Consider the following 22,154-nt stretch of genomic DNA (forward strand, 5'->3'; position numbering starts at 1 on the left):
TCTTGGGTGTAGATATGACAGCAATTTGTCCTTGTTCAGTCACAGCCTGCAGCCAAGAAACCACATTAACACCTCTACTTTCTCACATGACGAAGGAAATTTGGCATTTCTCAATTAACTAACCAATAACAATAATCGTAAACATAAGGTGTCCTTGGATTGAAAACATGAACATGTCACAAGGCCTCTGAAAGACAATATCCAAGCTCGCAAGTGTCTAGCATTTGATAACAGATGTTACATTACTATAGGATTCATTTACATTACCATAGTCTAGAACGATCGGAATTGGTATTTTAAAATTGGAGAGGGAGAAGGGTAAATCGGAGGTGTCAGTGTTACAGTTCAATAAAGGGCACTATGGAGCCATAAGGGAGGAGCTGGCCAAAGTTGACTGGAAATATACACTAGCAGGGATGGCAGTGGAACAACAATAGCAGGCATGTCTGGGAATAATACAGAAGGTGCAGGATCAGTTCATTCCAAAGAGGAAGAAAGATTCCAAGGGGAGTAAGGGGCGACCGTGGCTGACAAGGGACATCGGGGACAGTATAAAAATAAAAGAGAAGAAGTACAACGTAGCAAAGATGAGCGAAGAAGCAAGAGGATTGAGTAATGTTTAAAGAACAACAGAAGATAACTAAAAAGGCAATACGGGGAGAAAAGATGAGGTACAAAGGATAGTAAAAGCTTCCTTAGCTACTCCTGCACCTATTGTCTATTGTCTTAAAAGGCTACATTTTCTACAACAATTACCATAATTCAAAGATACTTAAGGCATTTTGAGAAATCCAGAGCTTGTGAAGGGTCCTATATAAATATAATTAACATTAAGGAAAATGCTGTTTTCATTGAATTTTATATATTCAGAACACACCGAATATATGTTCACTGGGCTAAAAAGTTATTTGGGATTATTTGCAGCTGTGCTAAATGCTAAATAACTGAGAATTACTCACAAATAATAAATGTGTTTAATTCTAAGAGACACAAAAAGCTGGAGTAACTCAGCGGGTCAGGCAGCAGGCAGTGTCTACCTTTGGCTTAAACCAGCATCTGCAGTTCCTTCCTATACACCTGTTTAATTCTACTCTTTGCATAGGACCCCAACTCAAATTTGGGAGTTTAAGGAATGAACTCCGAATGTCCATACATGGACATAAAGCTTTTTCCTTTGTGGGGTAATTACAGTGTTTTAAAAAATATGGAAATTGTGCAAAATAGTTTACATGCTATGCTGACCACTCAGACCAAACAACATATTAAGCATAAGCATTCAAATGCATCATTAGTTAAGCTGTGTGAACATGAGGTCCTGATGTCAAATGATATACTGTGCTTTGTACTTTGGTTCCAGTTATACATTTAAATATAAATTACTGCTAAGTTCTGATTAAAATTAGTTTCCATAATGCACAGATTTCTAAAGATAAGATAAATTGTACCTGTATGTTGGCCAATAATTTTGTTTGTCTGGTTGGTCAGTATTGAATTTCTTCAAAATACTTCATATATTATTAGATGTGCTTGTGGTAAAACCTGTAGACCTACTTTTCATTTCAAATTATTTTATTTTATTGATTACTTGGTATATTTTAACTTTTTGCAATCATATAAATGAGTAGATATTGGGTCCAGCACCACTTTTCCTATTATCTATTAGCCGAGGTATATAGTGTGCTACTGATTATCTTCCTCAGGTTTATCACAATCACACAAAAATGAGAACTAACACAAATGTTCTTCTTTCTAATATACTGTGGACTTTATTGTAAAATCAATATTTCTCAGCTTAATGTGTTTTTGAACGGAATAAATCAAGTAAATTCTTCTTGCAACTCAAATGTCACATACTGCTACTCAAGTGTCACATACTGCATTCCTGATTATAGGCAGTGATTCTGTTACTGGGGAGTCTGATATGATTTTAATAAAAGACTTACTGTATATTCTATTCATGAACTGAAATTTGACAGTATTCATACCATGTAAGCTTTATTTATTAGGAGGGATTGTATACTAATGTATACTATCACCCAGCATTATCCTTTCCAACTGAGCAGTTTGAAATACGATTGGTTAGAACATGCTGAGAAATGGCAGTACATCTATGTGGAACTGACAGCATTTCTCAGCTTGATTTCCACTCATCCATTATTCCCGTTCGAAACATGGAAATCCCAAATCTTCAGGTAGCTCTTTGCTAGCTAGTTCCTAGGTCTGAACTTGCGGCAGCAACTGCTCTGCATTTTTTGATGGCATTGCATCGCCAGTGGCAGGGCCTCATTACTGAGCATCAGGCTTCAGCAGCAAATTGACAATGGTTATTGCCAATGGTCAGCAGCAGGCAGATGTGGACCATCATTATCAGCAGGTTTCTGTACCATATGTAAGCAATGTACAGAGATGAGTTGTGCCCTATTGAGTTGGCTGGCAATCCGATAAAAAAATATAATTAATGGCATTCTGTGCCTGGAGAATACCTTATAGTGACTGTGCTCTCTTCCCCGGTGTTATTTTGCATTTGTAAATCTGCAGCAGGCTACAAATTCAGTTAAATAAAAAGCAAGTTTTTAAAGGTTTGCTTACCATATGTATTTTTGGTTTGGATGGGGAGGTTTATTTACTGATTTTGCAAAATAATTTTTTATTGTAATTAACTGCTTTTTCACACTGCTTGCCGACAGCCACAAATGTTACTTGTAATGTTCAAAATATCAGAGGTTTATTCTGTTTTGGATTTTGCCAGAAGAATACAGTTTCATAACTAAATGCAAATTTACAGCACCATGGTCAATGAACATGCAAAGATAATTGGGTTGGAGCAGTGGGTGCCTCAGTCATTATCTTGCTTGCAGTTAAACACAAACGAGATGAGCAAACACCTTATTATGATGTTCAGGGCTTCGCAACAAGGCAATGGCAGCAGAGCAAGGTACTTGCTTGAAGCATGGATATTACTATGTGGAATTATTTCTCTTTTTTGTTCACAATTTTATCCACAAACTGCTTAGTCTCCATGAAGGAATTAGGTAATAAAATGAAAACTAATATATTTTATTGCAACCACAGTCATTAATGAAATGAGCTTTAATCCTGTTAATCAATAAAAACATTGCCTGGAGTCATGGATTTTCATGTTTCCCAATGAATACCTTAAGTGTTAAGAAATGCACCGACTTAGGTGTATTAAGGGCCTGTCCCACTTACGCAATGTTTTCGGCGACTTGCCGGCACCCATCATAGTCGCAGCAGGTGGCTGAAAATTGTAAACATGTTGAAAATCCAGCGGCGACCAGAAAAAGATACGACTCTTTGGGCGACTACTCACGACCATACAGGCGCCACACCGCGACCGTGAGGTGACGCCTGTATGGTCTTGAGTAGTCGCCCAGAGAGTCGTACCTTTTTCTGGTCGCCGCTTGATTTTCAACATGTTTACAATTTCCGGCCACCTGCTGCGACTATGACGGGTGCCTTTGTAATGTCTTTATTGGTCTGATTAGATTTTCAGATTAGATATTGGTCTGATTAAACTTTCAAGTCTCACCTATTGGCATATATGCCGTTATCACTTCATTGTACAGAAATTGACCTTGATCCTCACTTAATTATGATGGTTGCAGGAGCACATGGAAAATTACATTTTCTATCTCAGCGACTCAAATCAGTACGTCAGAAAGTTGATTCATCATCCATATGACACATCAGATTTTCAAGAGAAGTTTTCTGCAACTCAAAAGACTCTACGGAACACTCTCTGCTTGCTTTTGCAAGTGCAATTCTATTGATGAATCTTATCCTTAGTCACCAGCCTGCTTCCTAGGTCCAGACATTTGGAAATTTGTTTGGATGGGATTATGGTGCTGAGGGCAGAGCTATAGCTGATAAATAGGAATCTAATGTAGGAGTCCGTGTTATCTAAATATTCCAGAGATGAGTTTAGGGCCAGGGAGATGACTTCTGATGTTGATCTGTTATGATGGTAAGTAAGCAGCATTGGATCAAAGATGGCTGGGAGGCTGGAGTTAATGTTTGTCATCACCAGTCTCTTGAAGCACTTAATGATGGTGGATGTTAGAGCCAATGGTAGTCATTAATACACACTACCTTATTTTCTTTGGCACCAGAGTTTATAGTGGCCTTTTTGAAGCAGGTGGAGAATTCAGAATGGAGTAGTGAGAGATTAGAGATGTCTGTGAATACCTTTGCCAGCTGATCCGTCTAAGTCCTAAGGACATGGCCAGGGACTCCACCTGGTATTTTGTATTCCTTTAGTATTTATTCATCTACGTACCTCTATCTGCCCTGTTCCCTCTGAGCTGTCACTGCACCTACACCGATGAATAATTGTTCTTTTGGAATGGAGAAGGTGGTTTTGAAAAGTAGCCAAGAATAACTGTGTTTAGATATCCCAAACAGATGGATCTGGCACTCCATGAGTAGAAATAGTCTGTGCTAACAGACTGATGAGCATGTATTTGGCATTTCAATGATGGAAATTTGAATATTATCACCTGAAAAAGAACACAAGACCTGGGCTTCATGAAGACACTGCTGTTCCCCAGAAAATGCCATTAGTAATCCCAGTAACCTTCTAGAGTACAGTCTTCTGGAGTTCAAAGATCATAAGTGTAGGAGTAGTATTAGGCCATTTGGCGTATCAAGTCAACTCCACCACTCAATCATGACTGATCCATCTTTCCCTCCTAACCCCATTCACCTGCCATCCCCCCCATCCTCTGACACCCATACTAATCAAGAATCAAAGGCATTAAGAATCAGAGACATAATGGAAGTAGTCTAAGGTGTAAAGTAGAAAGGTGAGCTTGCATGACTATTTCCACTGCACTTCTCAGATATTGAGTGACTTTTGACCTGAATATTCCGCAAAGCAACATGAAACTTCATCTAGCTGACATTGCACCATGCTTAGTCTTAAAAATTAATGAGCAGATAGCCACCAGTTCCACTAGGAAAACAATGAGGTCCAAGCTCCAGTCAAAGCCATGTGCAAGGCATGCTCCAAGACACCCTACACCATTTTCAGCATGTTGGACAATGCCTTTCGCATCCTGCTGTGGATGTTCAGGGACTACTGAGCATTTTCAGGGTGTTCCATTGTCGTCCTTAACTGAATCTAAACTGGAGTCCTTGTTTTTCAAGCAGTACAATGATTTAAGCAACATTTAGTGCACACCAGGGGGTATCAGCATAATATGAAGAAGTGTCTTGACCCAAAACGTCACCCGTTCCTTCTCTCCAGAGATGCTGCCTGACCTGCTGAGTTACTTCAGCATTTCGGCGTAAACCAACATCTGCAGTTCCTTCCTATATATAAATGAGCACATGTGTGCCGTAATCTAGAAATTGCTTGGGGTCAGTACGTATGATTTGGGGAAAATGATGTGATTGGTGTGAACATTTAAATTTTTGCAAGAAGTGTGTGCATATGAAATCTCTGCCATCAGTTCTGCCAGACCTGCCTTGGTGCAGGTCCTCAGAATAGTGTCCTTGTTTTATGCTTCCATCCATGTTGCAATGTCTCAGCCTGCATATTATCATGCACAGAATAATGGAAATCTGAAAGCTGTTGCTTTAAAAGCTGTAAAATTTGGTGTCAATGTAGAACTTTTAACTTTAAAATAGGAAGCTGTTTTTTCTTGTGCAAGGGAAATGGAAGAGAAATGGACAAATAGAGTACTGATCATTGTTCTAGTTCAATTGCAGTGTAGTTTCAAAGAACTAAATAGCTTTCTTAGGTTCATATGTTATTCATGGAAAATGTTAGTTGCTACCGTAATGTTAACAATTGCTTCCAATGAAATGCTGTCTGCATCTTTTTTCTGACTGTCATAATATATAATACATTTTTGTGGCAGAGTGGTTAAAATGTATTGCTTCTTTCACCACCACTATTACAACCTGTCTTGGGACTGGATTTTCATTTGTGTGAAACGCGTACTCTTTATCTCTGTGCAGCCTTTGAATGAAATATCACATTGTTTTCTAGGAGGCTGAATATTTGGGAACTTTCATAGCTTTGATCCCAGTTTGACTGACTGAGTAACATAATATAAACATATTACACATCTGTCAACAGCTTAACTGTGCAGACTACCTACTTCATTACTGAATCATTGAATCTTCCATTTCCCTGAGCAAATGAATTTTAAAATACTGGTTGCCGATCTTCAAAATTAAAAACAAATATAGAGCTTGCAGTATTCTCATAATATCTAAATGTTAATTTAATCATGAAAAAATTGTAATTTGGTAGGTTCTTCTGAATCTTCTGAATTTGTAGTCGGCAGGGCAGTACTCTGCATATCGCCAACTTGTGGTTCCATTTTTTAAATAAAACTCCATTAATTCGGCATGCTTGGATATTAATTATTCCAGATTGGTGGGTTTTCCAGTAGATTGTATGTTATACCTCCTAATATCTCCATGCACATATAAAATGTATTTTAGACTTTACAATGTATTACAGTAAAATCCCCAGGGAACGCTGTAAATCAAAGTAGGATGGGAAGCCGGACCCTGGTCTGTTTAAAGAAAGCATGGGAAATGCAGCTCCACTACTGCAAGAATGAGGGTCCCCGGTTAACTGGAACTGTGTACAGCAACTGGAGCTGTCAGAGGAAGCTGTGTCTCTGGGAAGTCAGAACTGGGGACTTGGTGAATGAAAAGGGGGAGGGCGAGGCATGAGGCCCCTGTGTTGAAAGACAGAATAAGAATCCCGGTGAACTGAAAGGAACGACAGGGACAAAGGCCCCTCTACGTTGGAATGGAGTGTAGAAAACTTTACACAGTATTCCAGATTCAGTATTATTGAATGGTCAGATGCTAGTTCACGAGAGTTTAACTGTACCCTCAATTAATAATTGAAATAATAGAACTTGTCATTTTATTACAAACATTTAATTTGGATAAAATGTGGTTGTTGTGTCCACCAGAATTAGAATGTGAAATTAGAGTTTGACAGATGACAAGAAAGTCATAAAGTCATAAGGAATAGGAGTAGAATTAGACCATTCAGCCCATCAAGTCTACTCCACCATTCAATCATAGCTGATCTTTATTTCCCTCCTAACCCCATTCTCTTGCCTTCTCTCCATATCCTCTGACACCTGTACTAATCAAGAATCTATCTATCTCTGCCTTAAAAATATCCACTACAGCCTTCTGTGGCAAAGAATTTCACAGATTCATCACCCTCTGACTAAAGAAATTTCTCAACATCTCTTTCCTAAAAGAACGTTCCTTAATTCTGAGGCTATGACCTCTAGTTCTAAACTCTCCCACTAATGGAAACAACCTCTCCACATCCAAGTTTCCCCAACCTCAGTAATACCCTCTAATCCACGCAAGCCTGGTGTATGTACCAATGGAATGTGCTGTCAATTAATTTGTTACAAATAGTGTATTATTTTCACAGTTCCTTGATTTATGACATCTATTGATTCAGAAATAGGAAAATCTTTGCCACTTTCATTTTGTACTAGGTATGTTTGGAGAACTACAGATTGGAATGAGTGCTGGGTGACTCCACTACTCAGTCAGCAGGACTGGCGCAGAAGCAATCAATCGGCCTTGTGCGGAGGTGGCATACAGACACGAGAGATTTACTGTGCGCAGAAAACAAATGAAGTTAACAAACAAGATTTTAAAGAAGGTATTGTAATCAATAATATATAACAGTTTCTCCCTTTCCTTTCAGAATAGAGGTCTTAACATGTGCAAAACTGGATGTATGCATATAGAGCCTTCTCCTCTGGTTTGGGAGGTGAAAGTGGGGGCAGCTAATATGTATTATTTAATTTGTCTGATTATTGTAATGTAAATCAGGCTTGATAGGTCAACTGGGTCTTTCTTGCCCGATGGTTAAACATCTTGAAGTCGTGTTCCTTATTAATATTCTGATGACACAATGTTTTATCACCTAAAATTTCCAAATTAGATTTCTGTTGGTACTTATTGATTCAATTTTTTTTAATACATTTCACGAAGCAAAATAAAGCACCATACATACAATTAAGTAATTTAACAGCTCTTATAAAATGTAATGTCACTGAATAAAGAATGCTAATTGTTAGAATAGCAGATTGATTCACACATTAAATGACAAATGTGTTTTATGGCATCTTTTATCACTTGACGATTGGAAAATATTTGAAGATTTCAGCATTAGAATATTTCACATCGTATCTGCCAAAGAAGTTACTGTATATTCATAATTAATTACATTACAACTGTAGACATTGGCAAATGCTAAATTCAGACGAAGAGAAATGATTTGTAAATTTTTATTTATCGAATTGATTTTGCGGTGACTTTGTATTTCTTGCAGAGGTAAAATATAGTATTGCACCTCTGCGGTACAGACATTCCTTGTCCATTAAGTCAATGTATTAAGTCAATGTATTCATGAAATATGCCAGATCAGAAACAATTCTCACATTTAGATATGAGTCGACATCAATCTTTTTATTTGTCAAATTTGTTACTGCTGCGCAGCGGCACAGAGGTAGAGTTGTTGCCTTACAGCGCCAGAGATCCGGGTTTGATCCTGACTATGGGGGTTGTCTGTATGGAGTTTGTACTTTCTCCTTGTGGCCATGTGGGTTTTCTCCGGGTGCTCCGGCTTCCTCCAATATTCCAAAGACGTGCAGGTTTGTAGGTCAAAGCTCCTGTTAATTATCCCTAGTGTGTAGGATAGAACAGTGTAATGGTGGTCGTTGGCCAGTGTGAAGTGTGGGCCGAAGGGCCTGTTTCCACACTGTATTTCTAAACTAAATTAAAAAGATGTCATCTAGTTTGTATTTTTAGTCCTTACCCATCATGTAAGAATGTAAGTTGCTCGCGACAATCACATTATTTTCTCTAATTTCATCATTACAATTGTAGGCATTGGTAAATGCTAAATTGAGAAAACAAGACGTGATTTGTATTTTTTTATTTATCAAATTGATTCTGCGATGACATTATATTTCTTGCAGAGGTAAAATATAGTATTGTACTCGGTCTTCCTGAATTTGCCCATACTTATTTGAAAAGCTTTGTATCTGTGGTACCAACGTTCCTCCCACATTGCAAAGATGTGAAAGATTGTAGGTTGATTGGCTTCTGTAAGTTGCTCTTAGTGTGTCGGATGCAAAACTGGGTAACATAGAGGTAGGGTACAGGTGGTCATTGGGCAGCATTGAATCAGTGGGTTGAAGGGCCTGTTTCCATGCTTTATCTCTAAACTATAAACTTTTTCTCCATACTCCATTTCATCTATTTTCATGTGTCAATAAAATGTTTAACTTTACTTGATGGCTCATTTTTACTATTCATTCTTTCCAGACTGAGGGTGGTACAGGAATTGATTGAGTTTGATCCTGAGCTTGTTGGAAACTTTCTAGAGATTGCACGTTCTCTTTGTGATGCATAGGTTTACTCCAGATGATTTGATTTCCTCCCATATCCAAAAGATATGTTAATTGGCTACTATAAATGATCCGTTTGTGTAGGTTAATGACAAAAAAAAAAGTCAAAAGAGAGATGATGGGATTGGGAGAAGGAATAACTTGTTGGAATATAATGGAAGGGGACTGCAACTAATAGGTTTGCTCCCTGGGACCAGGCATGGACTCATTTGGTCAAATTGTTGTCTTCTGTAACATTATAAGTATAAGATAATTGATAAGATATAATTGGAAAAGAAGTGCAGTGATGTGTCACAAAATAAGCCTTTATTGTAATCTTTTAAGTTGTCGTTTTGGTTGCACTTGTGAAAAAGTTTCAGAAGCAGTCCAATTAAAGCTAAGTTATCGCACCTAGGCTCTTGTTATTGGCAGTGAGTTTTTTTTTAAATCTCTCATGCTTGCAAAATTACACTGAGTGCTATTCAGCCATTTATAACTGAAGTAAGAATTCAATTCTTTCCAGTTGTTTCAAGAAATAATGGGGAATCCTAATATACTTTGTGAGATGTTTACTGCTCACCTGACACTTAAAATTAATGATGAATGGATAATGAGGGAAATAGGTAATTCAAAAGTGACAAGAATGGGTGGTGCATATAGGCATTGATTGGATATACATGGGAGATGTGATCCAACAGCATCGCTTTGCAATTACTTGGATCCACCTGAATAACTGGAGTTTGAGTCTTTTAAAAATAATTGAAAGGTGGAGCAGGCGCAGCAAACTGGACATATTAGTACCCTTACACCCTGACATAAGAATGTCATCATAAATGTGATGTAACATAGTAGCAGCAGTAAAAATAAAATGATAGAAAATTAACCATGGAGACATACTTCAAATCGATGCAAAAAATTGCTAGAAATATGTCCTTTCATTTGCATATTCGTATGATCAGAAAAAGATACAAACCTTTCTAACTCGAAAGTCTGAAGTACAATCCAAGACTATGATTTCACTTCTCACTATTGTAAATTATTTTTTAATTTTCAATGCCAAGATGTTTGCCAAGAAAAGGGGATCTTCTATTAATTGTTTTGCTATTCTCTGGCTAGCCTACTACTTCAATATAACATCAGACATTCTGCTTGGGGCACTTTACAATTAGATATTTTGCATAAAGATTATAATGCACCCTCAGAACATACAGGCAAAATGTGCATTTGAATAACATGAACAATGCTAATGTAATAGTTTACTGCAAATTGACATTACATCTTAAAGTGCCCTGAATGTGTAGTAGCCAGGTGATATGAGCCCTCTATTAGTCTCCACAATATTCCTTAAATCTATATTTAGAACACCAATCCCAACTATAAAATTTGGAATATGCATTTACAACCACCAAAGACCTTTCTGGCCTTTCTGAGGGAAATGCCTCATTAGTATCAAAATATGAGTACGCACATTGCAAAGGTCAAGATTATACAATCATTTTACATTGAACCCTTGCATCTGGCAATAAAAAACCCATGTTATTATTTCAAGTTGATCTCAGAACATGTATAGAAGAGGTCACTTCATTAGCTTACTATTGATTTGCTGCTTTGGGCTCTCCTGGAACCAATTAGGTTGGAATCTTCCAGTGTACAAATGTATGCATTGGACTATGAAACATCTCTCCAAATCTTCCAAGGTCAAATATTCTTGTATGGAGTTAGTGCATTCTGTATAACTGGGAATATATTACTGGGAATGGAATTGACTGATGATCTTGTAAGTGTAAACACACCTCAAAGAGTAATTAATTTAGGCTTACCAATGCAGTTTGAAATGGGAAGGTTCACAGAACAAGGAAAAATAACAAACTCCCAGTACTAAAGATTATTTTTTGAACCAGTGGATTCAGGCAATAATCCAACATATTTATTTTATTATCTTGTGATAACTTTAGAGTAACCAGAACGAATGAAATGATTCTCACATATTGGGAACTTTGTAGCATCCATTTTTATTCAACAATCATCATATAGAGAAGGATCTTGACTAGAAATGTCACCTATCCATGTTTCCAGAGGTGCTCTAGATCTGCAATGTTACTCCAGCACTTTGTGTACTTTCATTCCATAAATTTATATTAGTTTTGTTGTCGTACAACTCTGATATCAGGTCATGGTTCATAAATAATCACTGGTTTATTGTATTTGCCCAAGTTCAGATAGAAGTATTCAATCAAGATCCCACCTGATCTGCTTCACTATCACACCTGTGCTAACTTCAAGGCTGTACAAATGTCTTTTCATGTGTTTTTGCATTCCCACACAATGTAAATATACCGTTCAGCCTACCAAGTTAATACTGGCTCTGAGAGCACTCCCATCAGTTCCACTCCCCTATTGGAAGCAAATTCAACTAATTCCAAATAAAGTTGTAAGGTCTGAAGAAGGGTCTCGACCCGAAAACGCACCCATTCCTTCTCTCCATTGATGCTGCCTGTCCCGCTGAATTACTCCAGCTTTTTGTGTCAATCTTCAAAATATGGGGATATGGGGGGAAAGCCAGAATGGGGTACTGATTTTGGATGATCTGCAATGATCATATTGAATGGTTGGGCTCCTGCACCTATTTTCTATGTCTATGTTTCTATAAGTCCATCAGATATCAAATGTGCATACTGTTGTCAAGTAAGGCATTGTAATTGTACCAGGCTATCCTTAATCCCTCTTACCATGATATTGTCCACATCTTCAACAGCCTCCTGGAGTGGAGTTTATCTACAGAAATAATGCAAACTTGTTAACCTCTGATCCAAAGCTAAGATTATTCCATCCTTGGTTATAGAACTGTACATTGCAGGTTACAGTTGGTCAGGTTCTGTCATGTTTGACACTTTTCCTGATGTACATGAGAGAAAGGACCCCGCACTCACCACCTACAGAACAATGCTTCTTCACTGACCTGCCCCTGCTGCACAGTGCTACTCCCTAACAACATGGATCTATGGTGAAACAAAGGCTGCCATTAAATTCATCACTGCCTTCAGTTTTCCAGTACAGACTTTAGACGATCATAATGTCAAACTCTGCAGTAAAGTCCTGGTCTATGAGTAGGAGTAATTCCCGCTCTCCTGTAACATTCGTAAGTATGGACACTGCAACAGGGACCTCCAAAGTACTGGAGGGGAACTAACAACACTATCTTACTGGCAGGAAAAGTGAACCAACATTGGTCTTTCTGGCAAACATTTCAACATCAAGGTGATAACTGCAGTCTGTTATCTCTGATAAAAAGCCATGCCACTCACATATCTGACCCTACACTTCCATAGGATGCACTTTTCATAATGACAGGTGATTACCAGGAGAGATGGGGTGAGTTTGATTTGGTGTCTCCAAAGTCATATAGGATATTACCCATTTTAAAACTGCCTAGAAGAAATGTAATATCCTGACTAACTTTGGGAATAAGGGGAAGGAATATCTGGGAAGAGTAACAATTTCATGTCTTTGTCAGGAGAATATGGAAATCTAGTGAATGTGATGGAATATGCATATCATCTCCCAAGCTGTCTACTCACCTGATCCATCGAGCACCACTGGTATACAATTACATAAAAATTAACATAAACATCCACCACAGCGCACTTTGTTGGAAGGCAATAACGTATTATCTTCTTCCCTCCTTTTCTCCCATGGTCGGGGCAGTTGAACCATCCGCAGTTGGGGCGATCCAAGCTCCCGCGTTCGGGCCGGTCGAATCTCCCGTGGTTGGAGCTCCCGAAGTCGATCCCTAACCTAGCTTCCCAGAGTGTCCTTGGATATACCTGACCAGGCCCAGGAGATGTATCGACCTTCATATATTTTATGAGCATACCAAATCTTATTTATAAGAAATGACCACTGAGTTAGTTCCAAACAGCTGCTTTGGAGCATCTTGACTGTGAATGCTTTCTCCCATCAAGAACCAGATTTTCTCCTGCACTCAAATAGGAATTAACATCAGAGAACAACCAGCCTGTTACTTCATGGAATAACAATTCTGAGGAGTTCCTCACCGACATAAGACGGTAAACAAATACGTTTAGGAGACCAAAGACATCATAAAGCATATTTTCACAACCCTGCCATATATTGCATGCACTGATGTCAGAACTAGTTAGGACACCATCAAGCTCACCTACTGCATGCCATGCAGCCTGTGTGTGATATTCATTGTTTTCTGTGAAAGGAAGACATTCCTGTCCGCTTAACCCAGCCTATATTTAAATTATGTTGTGATGCTGGAAAATCGAAGGTACACAAAAATGCTGGAGAAACTCAGCGGGTGCAGCAGCATCTATGGAGCGAAGGAAATAGGTGACGTTTCGGGCCGAAACCCTTCTTCAGACTGATAGGGGGTGGGGGGGGGGAGAAGGAAGGAAAAAGGGAGGAGGAGGAGCCAGAGGGCGGGGGGATGTGAGGAGACAGCTCGAGGGTTAAGGAAGGGGAGGAGACAGCAAGGGCTAGCAAAATTGGGAGAATTCAATGTTCATGCCCACCGGACGCAGCTACCCAGGCGGAATATGAGGTGTTGTTCCTCCAATTTCCGGTGTTGCTCACTCTGGCAATGGAAGAGACCCAGGACAGAGAGGTTGGATTGGGAATGGGAGGGGGAGTTGAAGTGCTGAAGTTCAGGTAGGTTCTTGCGGACTGAGCGGAGGTGTTCGGCGAAACGATCGCCCAACCTCCGCTTAGTCTCACCGATGTAAATCAGCTGGCATCTAGAGCAGCGGATGCAGTAGATGAGGTTGGAGGAGATACAGGTGAACCTTTGTCGCATCTGGAACGACTGCTTGGGTCCTTGAATGGAGTCGAGGGGGGAGGTAAAGGGACAGGTGTTGCATTTCTTGCGGTTGCAACGGAAAGTGCCCTGGGAGGGGGTGGTACGGGAGGGAAGGGAAGAATTGACAAGGGAGTTGCGGAGGGAGCAATCTTTGCGGAAGGCAGACATGGGGGGAGATGGGAAGATGTGGCGAGTGGTGGAGTCACGTTGGAGGTGGCGAAAATGGCGGAGGATGATTTGTTGTATTTGCCGGCTGGTGGGGTGAAAGGTGAGGACTAGGGGGACTCTGCCCTTGTTACGAGTGCGGGGATGGGGAGAGAGAGCAGTGTTGCGGGGTATGGAAGAGACCCTGGTGCGAGCCTCATCTGTGGTGGAGGAGGGGAATCCCCGTTCCCTGAAGAGCGAGGACATTTCCGATGCCCTGGTGTAGAACGTCTCATCCTGGGAGCAGACGCGGCGTAGGCGGAGGAATTGGGAGTAGGGGATGGAGTCCTTACAGGGGGCAGGGTGGGAAGACGTGTAGTCCAGATAGCCATGTGAGTCAGTGGGTTTGTAGTGTATGTCGGTCAGAAGTCTATCCCCTGCAATGGAGATGGTGAGGTCAAGGAATGGTAGGGAAGTGTCGGAAATGGTCCAGGTGTATTTGAGTGCCGGATGGCCTTCATAATATTTAAATTATCTTGTTTTCGTACCATTGATTCATTTGGCTTTTCAATGTCTGAATATTCAGCCACAAACAAATATTCCATTATTTAAATTATTCAATCAAATGTCCCAAATGACAAAAACATGTGAAATGATCGAACTTCCTATAACCACCATGGCAATAGCTTTAAGAAGGATCTTGAAATTACTATAGATGTCATTCTCGTAACACTTTTCTGAGACCTTTATAGGTCTCTGTATGTGTGTGTTCATGGACCTCATATCATATATTGACAAGACGTGGTCTTTTCCTGATAGGCTCCATTACTCCGTTACATCTGTTTGATCTTTTTTTTCTTAACCATTGTTTAAACGGTAGCACAAACCTATCAACCAAAAAATCTCAATTTAAATCCTTAATATATAAAAAGACAATAATCCCAACAACAGTTTCCATTAAGCTTCTCTAGTAACCAATTTATATTTCAAAAACATAACCTATTATAATAACCCACTATCAAAAGAAATGCAACCAATTTCTTATCCATGTCTGCACCTGCTCTTCTCCCCCAGTCTTCTCTATCATAATTTAGCTTTGTGCAAAAAGTAATATGACAATCAAAATATTTGAAGTTATCAGGCAATCCCGAAGTGGCAATGTGGAAACAGTTTCAAAAATGCAATTATATTGATGAGGCATGATTTTTCTCTCTACAAATAATGGTATGAGTCTAAAATAACTATTATCCATGTGATCACACAGAGCATTCCTCATGATCTAAACAAAATGTTGGTTGCACTCAGCAATTACCAGGCAGCCTGTAAAAAGGCCTGAAACATTAACTCTGTTTCTCTTTCTCAAAGGGTTGCCTGACCTGCTGGATGTTTTTGGCATTTTGTTTTCATTTATTTCAGATTTCCACCATCTGTCTATCAATTCCACCATCTAGCTATCAATCATTATCTTTGGTTCCTTTGATAACTGAGGCCTTGAACAACAGGCAATTCATTTATTGGTTCACATTTACCTTCTTTGGCTATTATTGCAGCATTCTTCAGTCCAAGGGAAAAAATATCACTGAATGTAAAACACAATTTCTTAAAGTACATGGCCACAGAATTAAAAAAACCTATGTAACTTAAGATAGTCATCTATACTTTCTTCCACCTATCATTTGGAACGGAAGATCAATGCATAATGCCTTAATGATAACTTATTGCAATTTAGTAAAGCTAAATACACCATTTAAACACCTGCATGCCCTAAAATAGTGTTTCAATCCACCTCAAGGAATCTTTTAAGAGCTCCAAGTTATAATTTGATCAGCTCAAATTGGACTCAGTTCACGGAGAATTTGAATTATATGCTTTAACAGATGCCAGCTGCCTTTACTCTTGTTGGATTTCCTTTTACTTTTTAGTTTTGTTTAATTTATTGTCATGTGTACCAAGATAAAGTGAAAAGCATTTTTATTGCTTGCTATTCAGTTGGTGAAAAGACTATACATGATTATCCGTCCACAGTGTACAGATAGAAGGTAAAGGGAAGTATGTTTAGTTGCAGATAAGGTCCAGTAAAGTCTGATTAAAGATAGTCCGAGGGTCTCCAATAAGGTAGAAAGTAACTCAGGACCTTTCTCTTGTTGTTGATGGGATATTCTGCTGGCCTTGTTGAGGCAGCGTGAAGTGTAAATGGGGTCAATGGAAGGGAGGTTGGTTTTGTGTGATGGTCTCGGCTGCGTCCACAATTCTCAGCAATTTCTTGCGGTCTTGGGTGGAGCTATTCCCAAACTCTGCTATGATACATCCCGATAAAATGCTTTCTACGGCACATCTGTAGAAATTGGTGAGAGTTGTTGGGGACATGCCCAGCATCCAAAGCCTTCTCAGGAAGTAGAGGCGTTGGTGTGCTTTCTTGGCCATTGCTTTAATATGGCTTGTCCTGTACAGGTTGCTGGTGATATTCCCATTTTTCCAATTGGAAAATTGTGTTTAGGGAGCTGGATTTCTCCAACTATTAAAAGAAACTCAACAACAAAAAATGGGTTGCACCTCACATTGACATAATTGGACAGAGATGACAAATGCCTTGCTTGCTTTTCCTGATCAAATGTATAACATATCCTCCAGTATAACTCAGACAAGCAATTAATCTTGGATATAATAAATCACATTATTGAATTTACACAATATCCCACAGTCTTAAGCCTATTTCATTCAAAATATCACATTCTACCGCAGCTCATGAGATTTACTTGGAGCAAAGCAAAAATAATAGGCATTTGCTATTAACGGATTATACAATAGGCCAGTAAGTAGATCCAATGGCAGGTTATAATACTTGAGGGATATAATCCTTCATCAGAACTAAGGTTGAAAGATAAGCACCAGTTTTGTACAGTGAAGCAAAGTGTGGGGCTGTCCCACTGCGGCGACCAAATCCGCGAGTTAAGAAGAGTGTCTTCGACCTTCAAGCTCGAGGGCACTCGCCTGGAAAACCTCGAGCTGGATCGACCGTCCTCGTTGAAACTGCGTGCTAGATTGACCGACCGCGCACATACACACACACACACACACACACACATTGCAAAGGCGGTGGCTAGGGAAAGTGGGGGAGCACCGTCTGAAATTCAGACCCGTGATGAAGAGGAAGGAAAAACGGCTGCACAGTGTATAGTAAGTCTTTTAGAGAGCGTGGGTGGGGGGGTGGGAGAAGGAGAGAGAGGGGGAGAGAAGGGGAGTGAAGGAGAGAGAAGGGGAGAAGGAGTGGCGACACTTGTAAGAAGTACAAGATTAAGTGGGACCTATTGTGTCCCATGTTCACACGGGAGGGCTGGTCCCCCAACGCAATATTCCACCTCTCCACCAATTCCAATATTCCAATAGATGCTGGCGGCTCAGTCGCTCAAGCCTGGTGTGCTGGCAGCTCACTCACGGCTGGTGGGCTGGCAGTTGACTCACGGCTATTCCTTGAAATTCCATTTCAAGCAGGGAACAAGACCACCAAATTCAAATGCAGTTTCATACCACTTCAAGCAGGGGGCAAGGCAACCGAATTCAAGTGCAGTTTCATACCACTTCAAGCAGGGTGAAAGGCCACCAAATTCAAGTGCAGTTTCATACCACTTCAAGCAGGGTGCAAGGCCACCAAATTCAAGTGCAGTTTCATACCATTTCAAGCAGGGTGCAAGGCTACCAAATTCAAGTGCAGTTTCATACCATTTCAAGCAGGGTGCAAGGCTACCAAATTCAAGTGCAGTTTTATACCATTTCAAGCAGGGTGTAAGGGCACCAAATTCAAGTGCAGTTTCATACCATTTCAAGCAGGGTGAAACATGCATAAAACGACCATAAAATCACACATAACACCACAAAAGACCACATAAAAACCACACACAGTTCATTTGATTCACAGCTCAGACACAGGTGCGCCATCGAGAGAATCCTTACTAACTTTATCACAGTATGATATGGCAACTGCTCTGTCTCCGACCGGAAAGCACTGCAGAGGGTGGTGAAAACTGCCCAACGCATCACCGGTTCCTCACTCCCCTCCATTGAGTCTGTCCAGAGCAAGCGATATCTGTGAAGGACGCGCAGCATCGTCAAGGACTGCTCTCACCCCAGCCACAGTCTGTTTACCCTCCTCCCATCTGGGAGACGCTACAGGTCTCTCTGTTGCCGAACCAGCAGGTTCAGGAACAGCTTCTCCTCTGTGGCTTACATTACTTAACTCTGCACCTTGGTGATTGCCAGTCACCACCACCACTCATATGTTGATTGATTATTGGAAGTATATCTAGATGTGAAGGATAGTGATTGCTTGCAACCTTCGCAAGAGCAGCAGCAGTAGGGCAGTTATTGCATGCTGTTGGAACTGCTTGCATTTTGGTCGAGCCTTCTGAATTAGCTGGCCTGAAGCATTTAATTGCAGTTGATTAAAGTCAAATGCCTCAGTTTATACCCTGTTGCTAAAGTTTGCAAGACATCTCACATCTTCATCTACATTTCTATCATACTAACAGATAATGACTGAGAAATTCCTTCCCACACAACCCTAATAAAATTGTTACCTTTCTCAAAAAACCCCCCATTAATTCTTCATGGTTGGTGGAAAATTAAACTTCTGGTATTCTGGTGGAATATTTGTTGGCTTTTGAAATACCTGTCCTCACCTCCACCTCAACAAGGACATTAAAAAAAATGCAGTGCCCAATTTTTACTCACCAGTGTGATATTAGATCATATTGGTTTGATAAATATCTATTCTTGTTTACTCACAGAACAAGTAACTTTCATGAATCCTATTTAACTGCCAAATTATATTTGAAGGATGAGTACCAAAACTGCCTTCTTCAGGAAGCTCTGAAACTGGTTTGCTACTTGCCCGAGACATAGCTTATGGCTTGACATGGCTTGGCTGTATTCATGTATAGTATTATTTGGTTTAATTAGATACCACACAAACAAAAAACATTTCACTGCATCTCTTTACATGTGATAATAAACCAATACTAAAACCAATGTACAAGACTGAGCTTTTCATCTTCAAATGATTTTTGATGTCCTTTGGGGGTTTGTCCATATCTAATCCAAATGGGGATTTGTCCACATTTAATACTTCTCCTATTAAATTGTATGGTGATGTATCAAGGACATCAGAACAGCGCAATAACTAGATGTACATACTGGGAGCAGACATCGACCAGCTCATCATCCAAGATCATATTCACCAACACTCCCAAAGTTTTCAGAGAGTAATGTTCAGAACATGTCTGTGATCTCATGCAACCTCAAATACAGCCTGACAGATGTGCTTGAGCCACATTTCTGCCGAGGCTAAAATTACAGTCACCCTAAGGTTCCTAACCTCAACATCAGTCCAGACTGCTGCAACATATTTTTCAGGTTGCTACTCACTATTGATTAAGTGCGTTTATCCAAGCTTTGTACACGGAGGGGAACTTCATATTCTTTTTTATTAATCTCCCAGGAGAAGGCAAAGCAGACACGGAGATTTACCTCCACATCAAGCTTCCCCAAAAATGAAGGCACTCGTGAACTCCTTATAGAGTTTGAAGGTACAAGAGCATGAAATTGAGCAATACAACAGTGCAAGCTGAAATTGACAAAGCATGACATTGCACAAAGAAAGCTAACAATGCTGTTCTGGGAACATTACAATAGAAGATCAGTCTACGTGACTTTTAAAAATAGGTTTAGTGCTATCATAGCACCAGTGAAGATTAAGAGTGGGCAGTGTTCAGTGAAGAATGGTGTCTAAGGTTACAATAGGAAATAAATCAACTGGGAAAGTGGGTAAAGGAATGGCAAATGTAATTTAACTTGGACAAGTTCAATGTGATGCATTTTGATAAGTTAAACCAGATCAGGACATACACAGTGAATGGTAAAGCCCAGGGGAATGATGTTGAACAGAGAGATCTGATAATAGGAATGGAGTTATCAGATAGTGAGGAAGGCATGTAACCTGATTGTCTTTTTTGGCTTATGCATTGAGTATAAGAGATAGGACAAAAGTGCTGGAGAAACTCAGCAGGTGAGGCAGCATCTATGGCGCAAAGGAAATAGGCAACGTTTCAGGCCGAAACCCTTCTTTCCAGCATCTGCAGTTCCTTCTTAAACATAAGAGATGGGACGTTGTGTTACCTTTGTATAAAGGACATTCAGTACATTACCTGTAATGGAGGACTTGAGTCATCGAGAAAGATTGGATAAAACTGGGTCTGTTTTCCATGAAATAAAGTAGGCAGATAGGTGCATAATATTATGAGAGGCATAGATTGGGTTGATAGCCAGAGCTTGATTTCTATGGGCATGGATGTCTAAATCTAGAGAGCAAAGATTTAAAGGTGAGAGGCAGGAGGTTAGAAGGAGATCTGCAGGCTGAATATTTCACACGATGAGTTATTGATATCTGGAGTGATACCGAGGAGGTGCTGGAGGCAGGAACAGTAACAATAATCAAGAACATCTCAAAATGTATTTGAGTGAACAAGTTATAGAGAGATACGCGATTAAAGTGGGCAAGTGGAATTAGTACAGATAGGACTGATGGTAGGCATAAATCTGATGGACTGAACAGCCTGGTTCTCTGCTGTACAACACACTGACTATAACTCTCTGACTCCTTGAAGAATCAGGATTGATCCTGTGACACTACACTGCCAAATTAAAGATATATATTTTTTGTTAAACATGATTTTCCTCATAAAATCAGGCTGACTCCAAATAATACAATCATTAAACCTGGGCCCAGTTTTGATTACCCATTTTGGAATGACTTAAATGAGTTAAAAAAGATGTACAACTGAAAGTTCACTTGGATGTGGACAGAATTGAAAAGTTATGAAGAAAAGTTGAGATATCCAGCTTGAAGGCCAGGACATGACCAAATAAAATAAAGACATCATAGGTTGAATAGTGAAGCTTTTTCCACTGGTGACCAAGATGGGGTGATTCCAACTCCAAGGAATTTCAAGAAAAATAAGAAAATAATCATTTGCTTCAGATGTGACTATATTCAAGTATTTTATTCTCACTGATCCTTGCTGAAGGTGAGTTGTATGGAAATGGTGAAAGATAATTTAGTTTATTATTGTCGCATGTACCAAGGTACAGTGAAATGCTTTTGTTTGCGCGCTATCCAGTCAAAAAAAAGACTATACATGAATATAATCAAGCTGTCCACAGTGCACAAACAAAGGATAAGGATCTAGCACAAGAAACATTGAAGTACGATTAAAGATAGTTCAATGGTCTCCAATGAGGTAGATGGGAGGTCAGGACCACACTCTAGCTGATGAGAAGACCGTTCAGTTGCTTCATAATGTGAGAGTTGTGGGTGTGGTGGCAGATTTTTATATTGATCAAGAGATTACTCCCTCTAGCCACTATGTGGGACGACATGATTAAGGGGAATGTCGTTATACGCATGTGAGCTTTCCGTCAGAGATCTTCAGAGCTTCTTCACAGATAAATCTTCATAACACAGTCTTTTGATTAATAGATTCTTTATTGTTGATGAAATACAATAAGGTATAGATCCAACTTTCTTCCGACTCGTACACTATAATCTTCGTCAAACTCCAGCATATCGCTTTAAAGGTTAGAAAAGTCCTCGTGTCTCCGTTGCACTTCGCATGATCAAAGGGTATACCTTCCTCATGCTAGTCCAAAACTAAACTAAAAACTAAACTTCTGCGCAAGAAACTTAGCTCCAAACACGCCCTAGAATACATCATAAATCCCAC

The 22,154-nt window shown here is 39.7% G+C and overlaps 1 protein-coding gene across 1 annotated transcript in view; it reads left to right on the top strand.

Annotated features, from left to right (window-relative positions):
• thsd7b (thrombospondin type 1 domain containing 7B) overlaps window positions 1-22,154 on the top strand; it is a 789,171-nt gene that overhangs the window by 312,155 nt on the left and 454,862 nt on the right. Inside the window, exon 5 of the mRNA XM_033024685.1 lies at window positions 7,509-7,678. Coding sequence (XP_032880576.1) covers window positions 7,509-7,678 — 170 coding nt within the window. The remainder of the gene's footprint in view (window positions 1-7,508; window positions 7,679-22,154) is intronic.

The sequence above is a fragment of the Amblyraja radiata genome, chromosome 7 (genome assembly GCF_010909765.2).
Source record: "Amblyraja radiata isolate CabotCenter1 chromosome 7, sAmbRad1.1.pri, whole genome shotgun sequence".
Lineage (NCBI taxonomy): Eukaryota > Metazoa > Chordata > Chondrichthyes > Rajiformes > Rajidae > Amblyraja > Amblyraja radiata.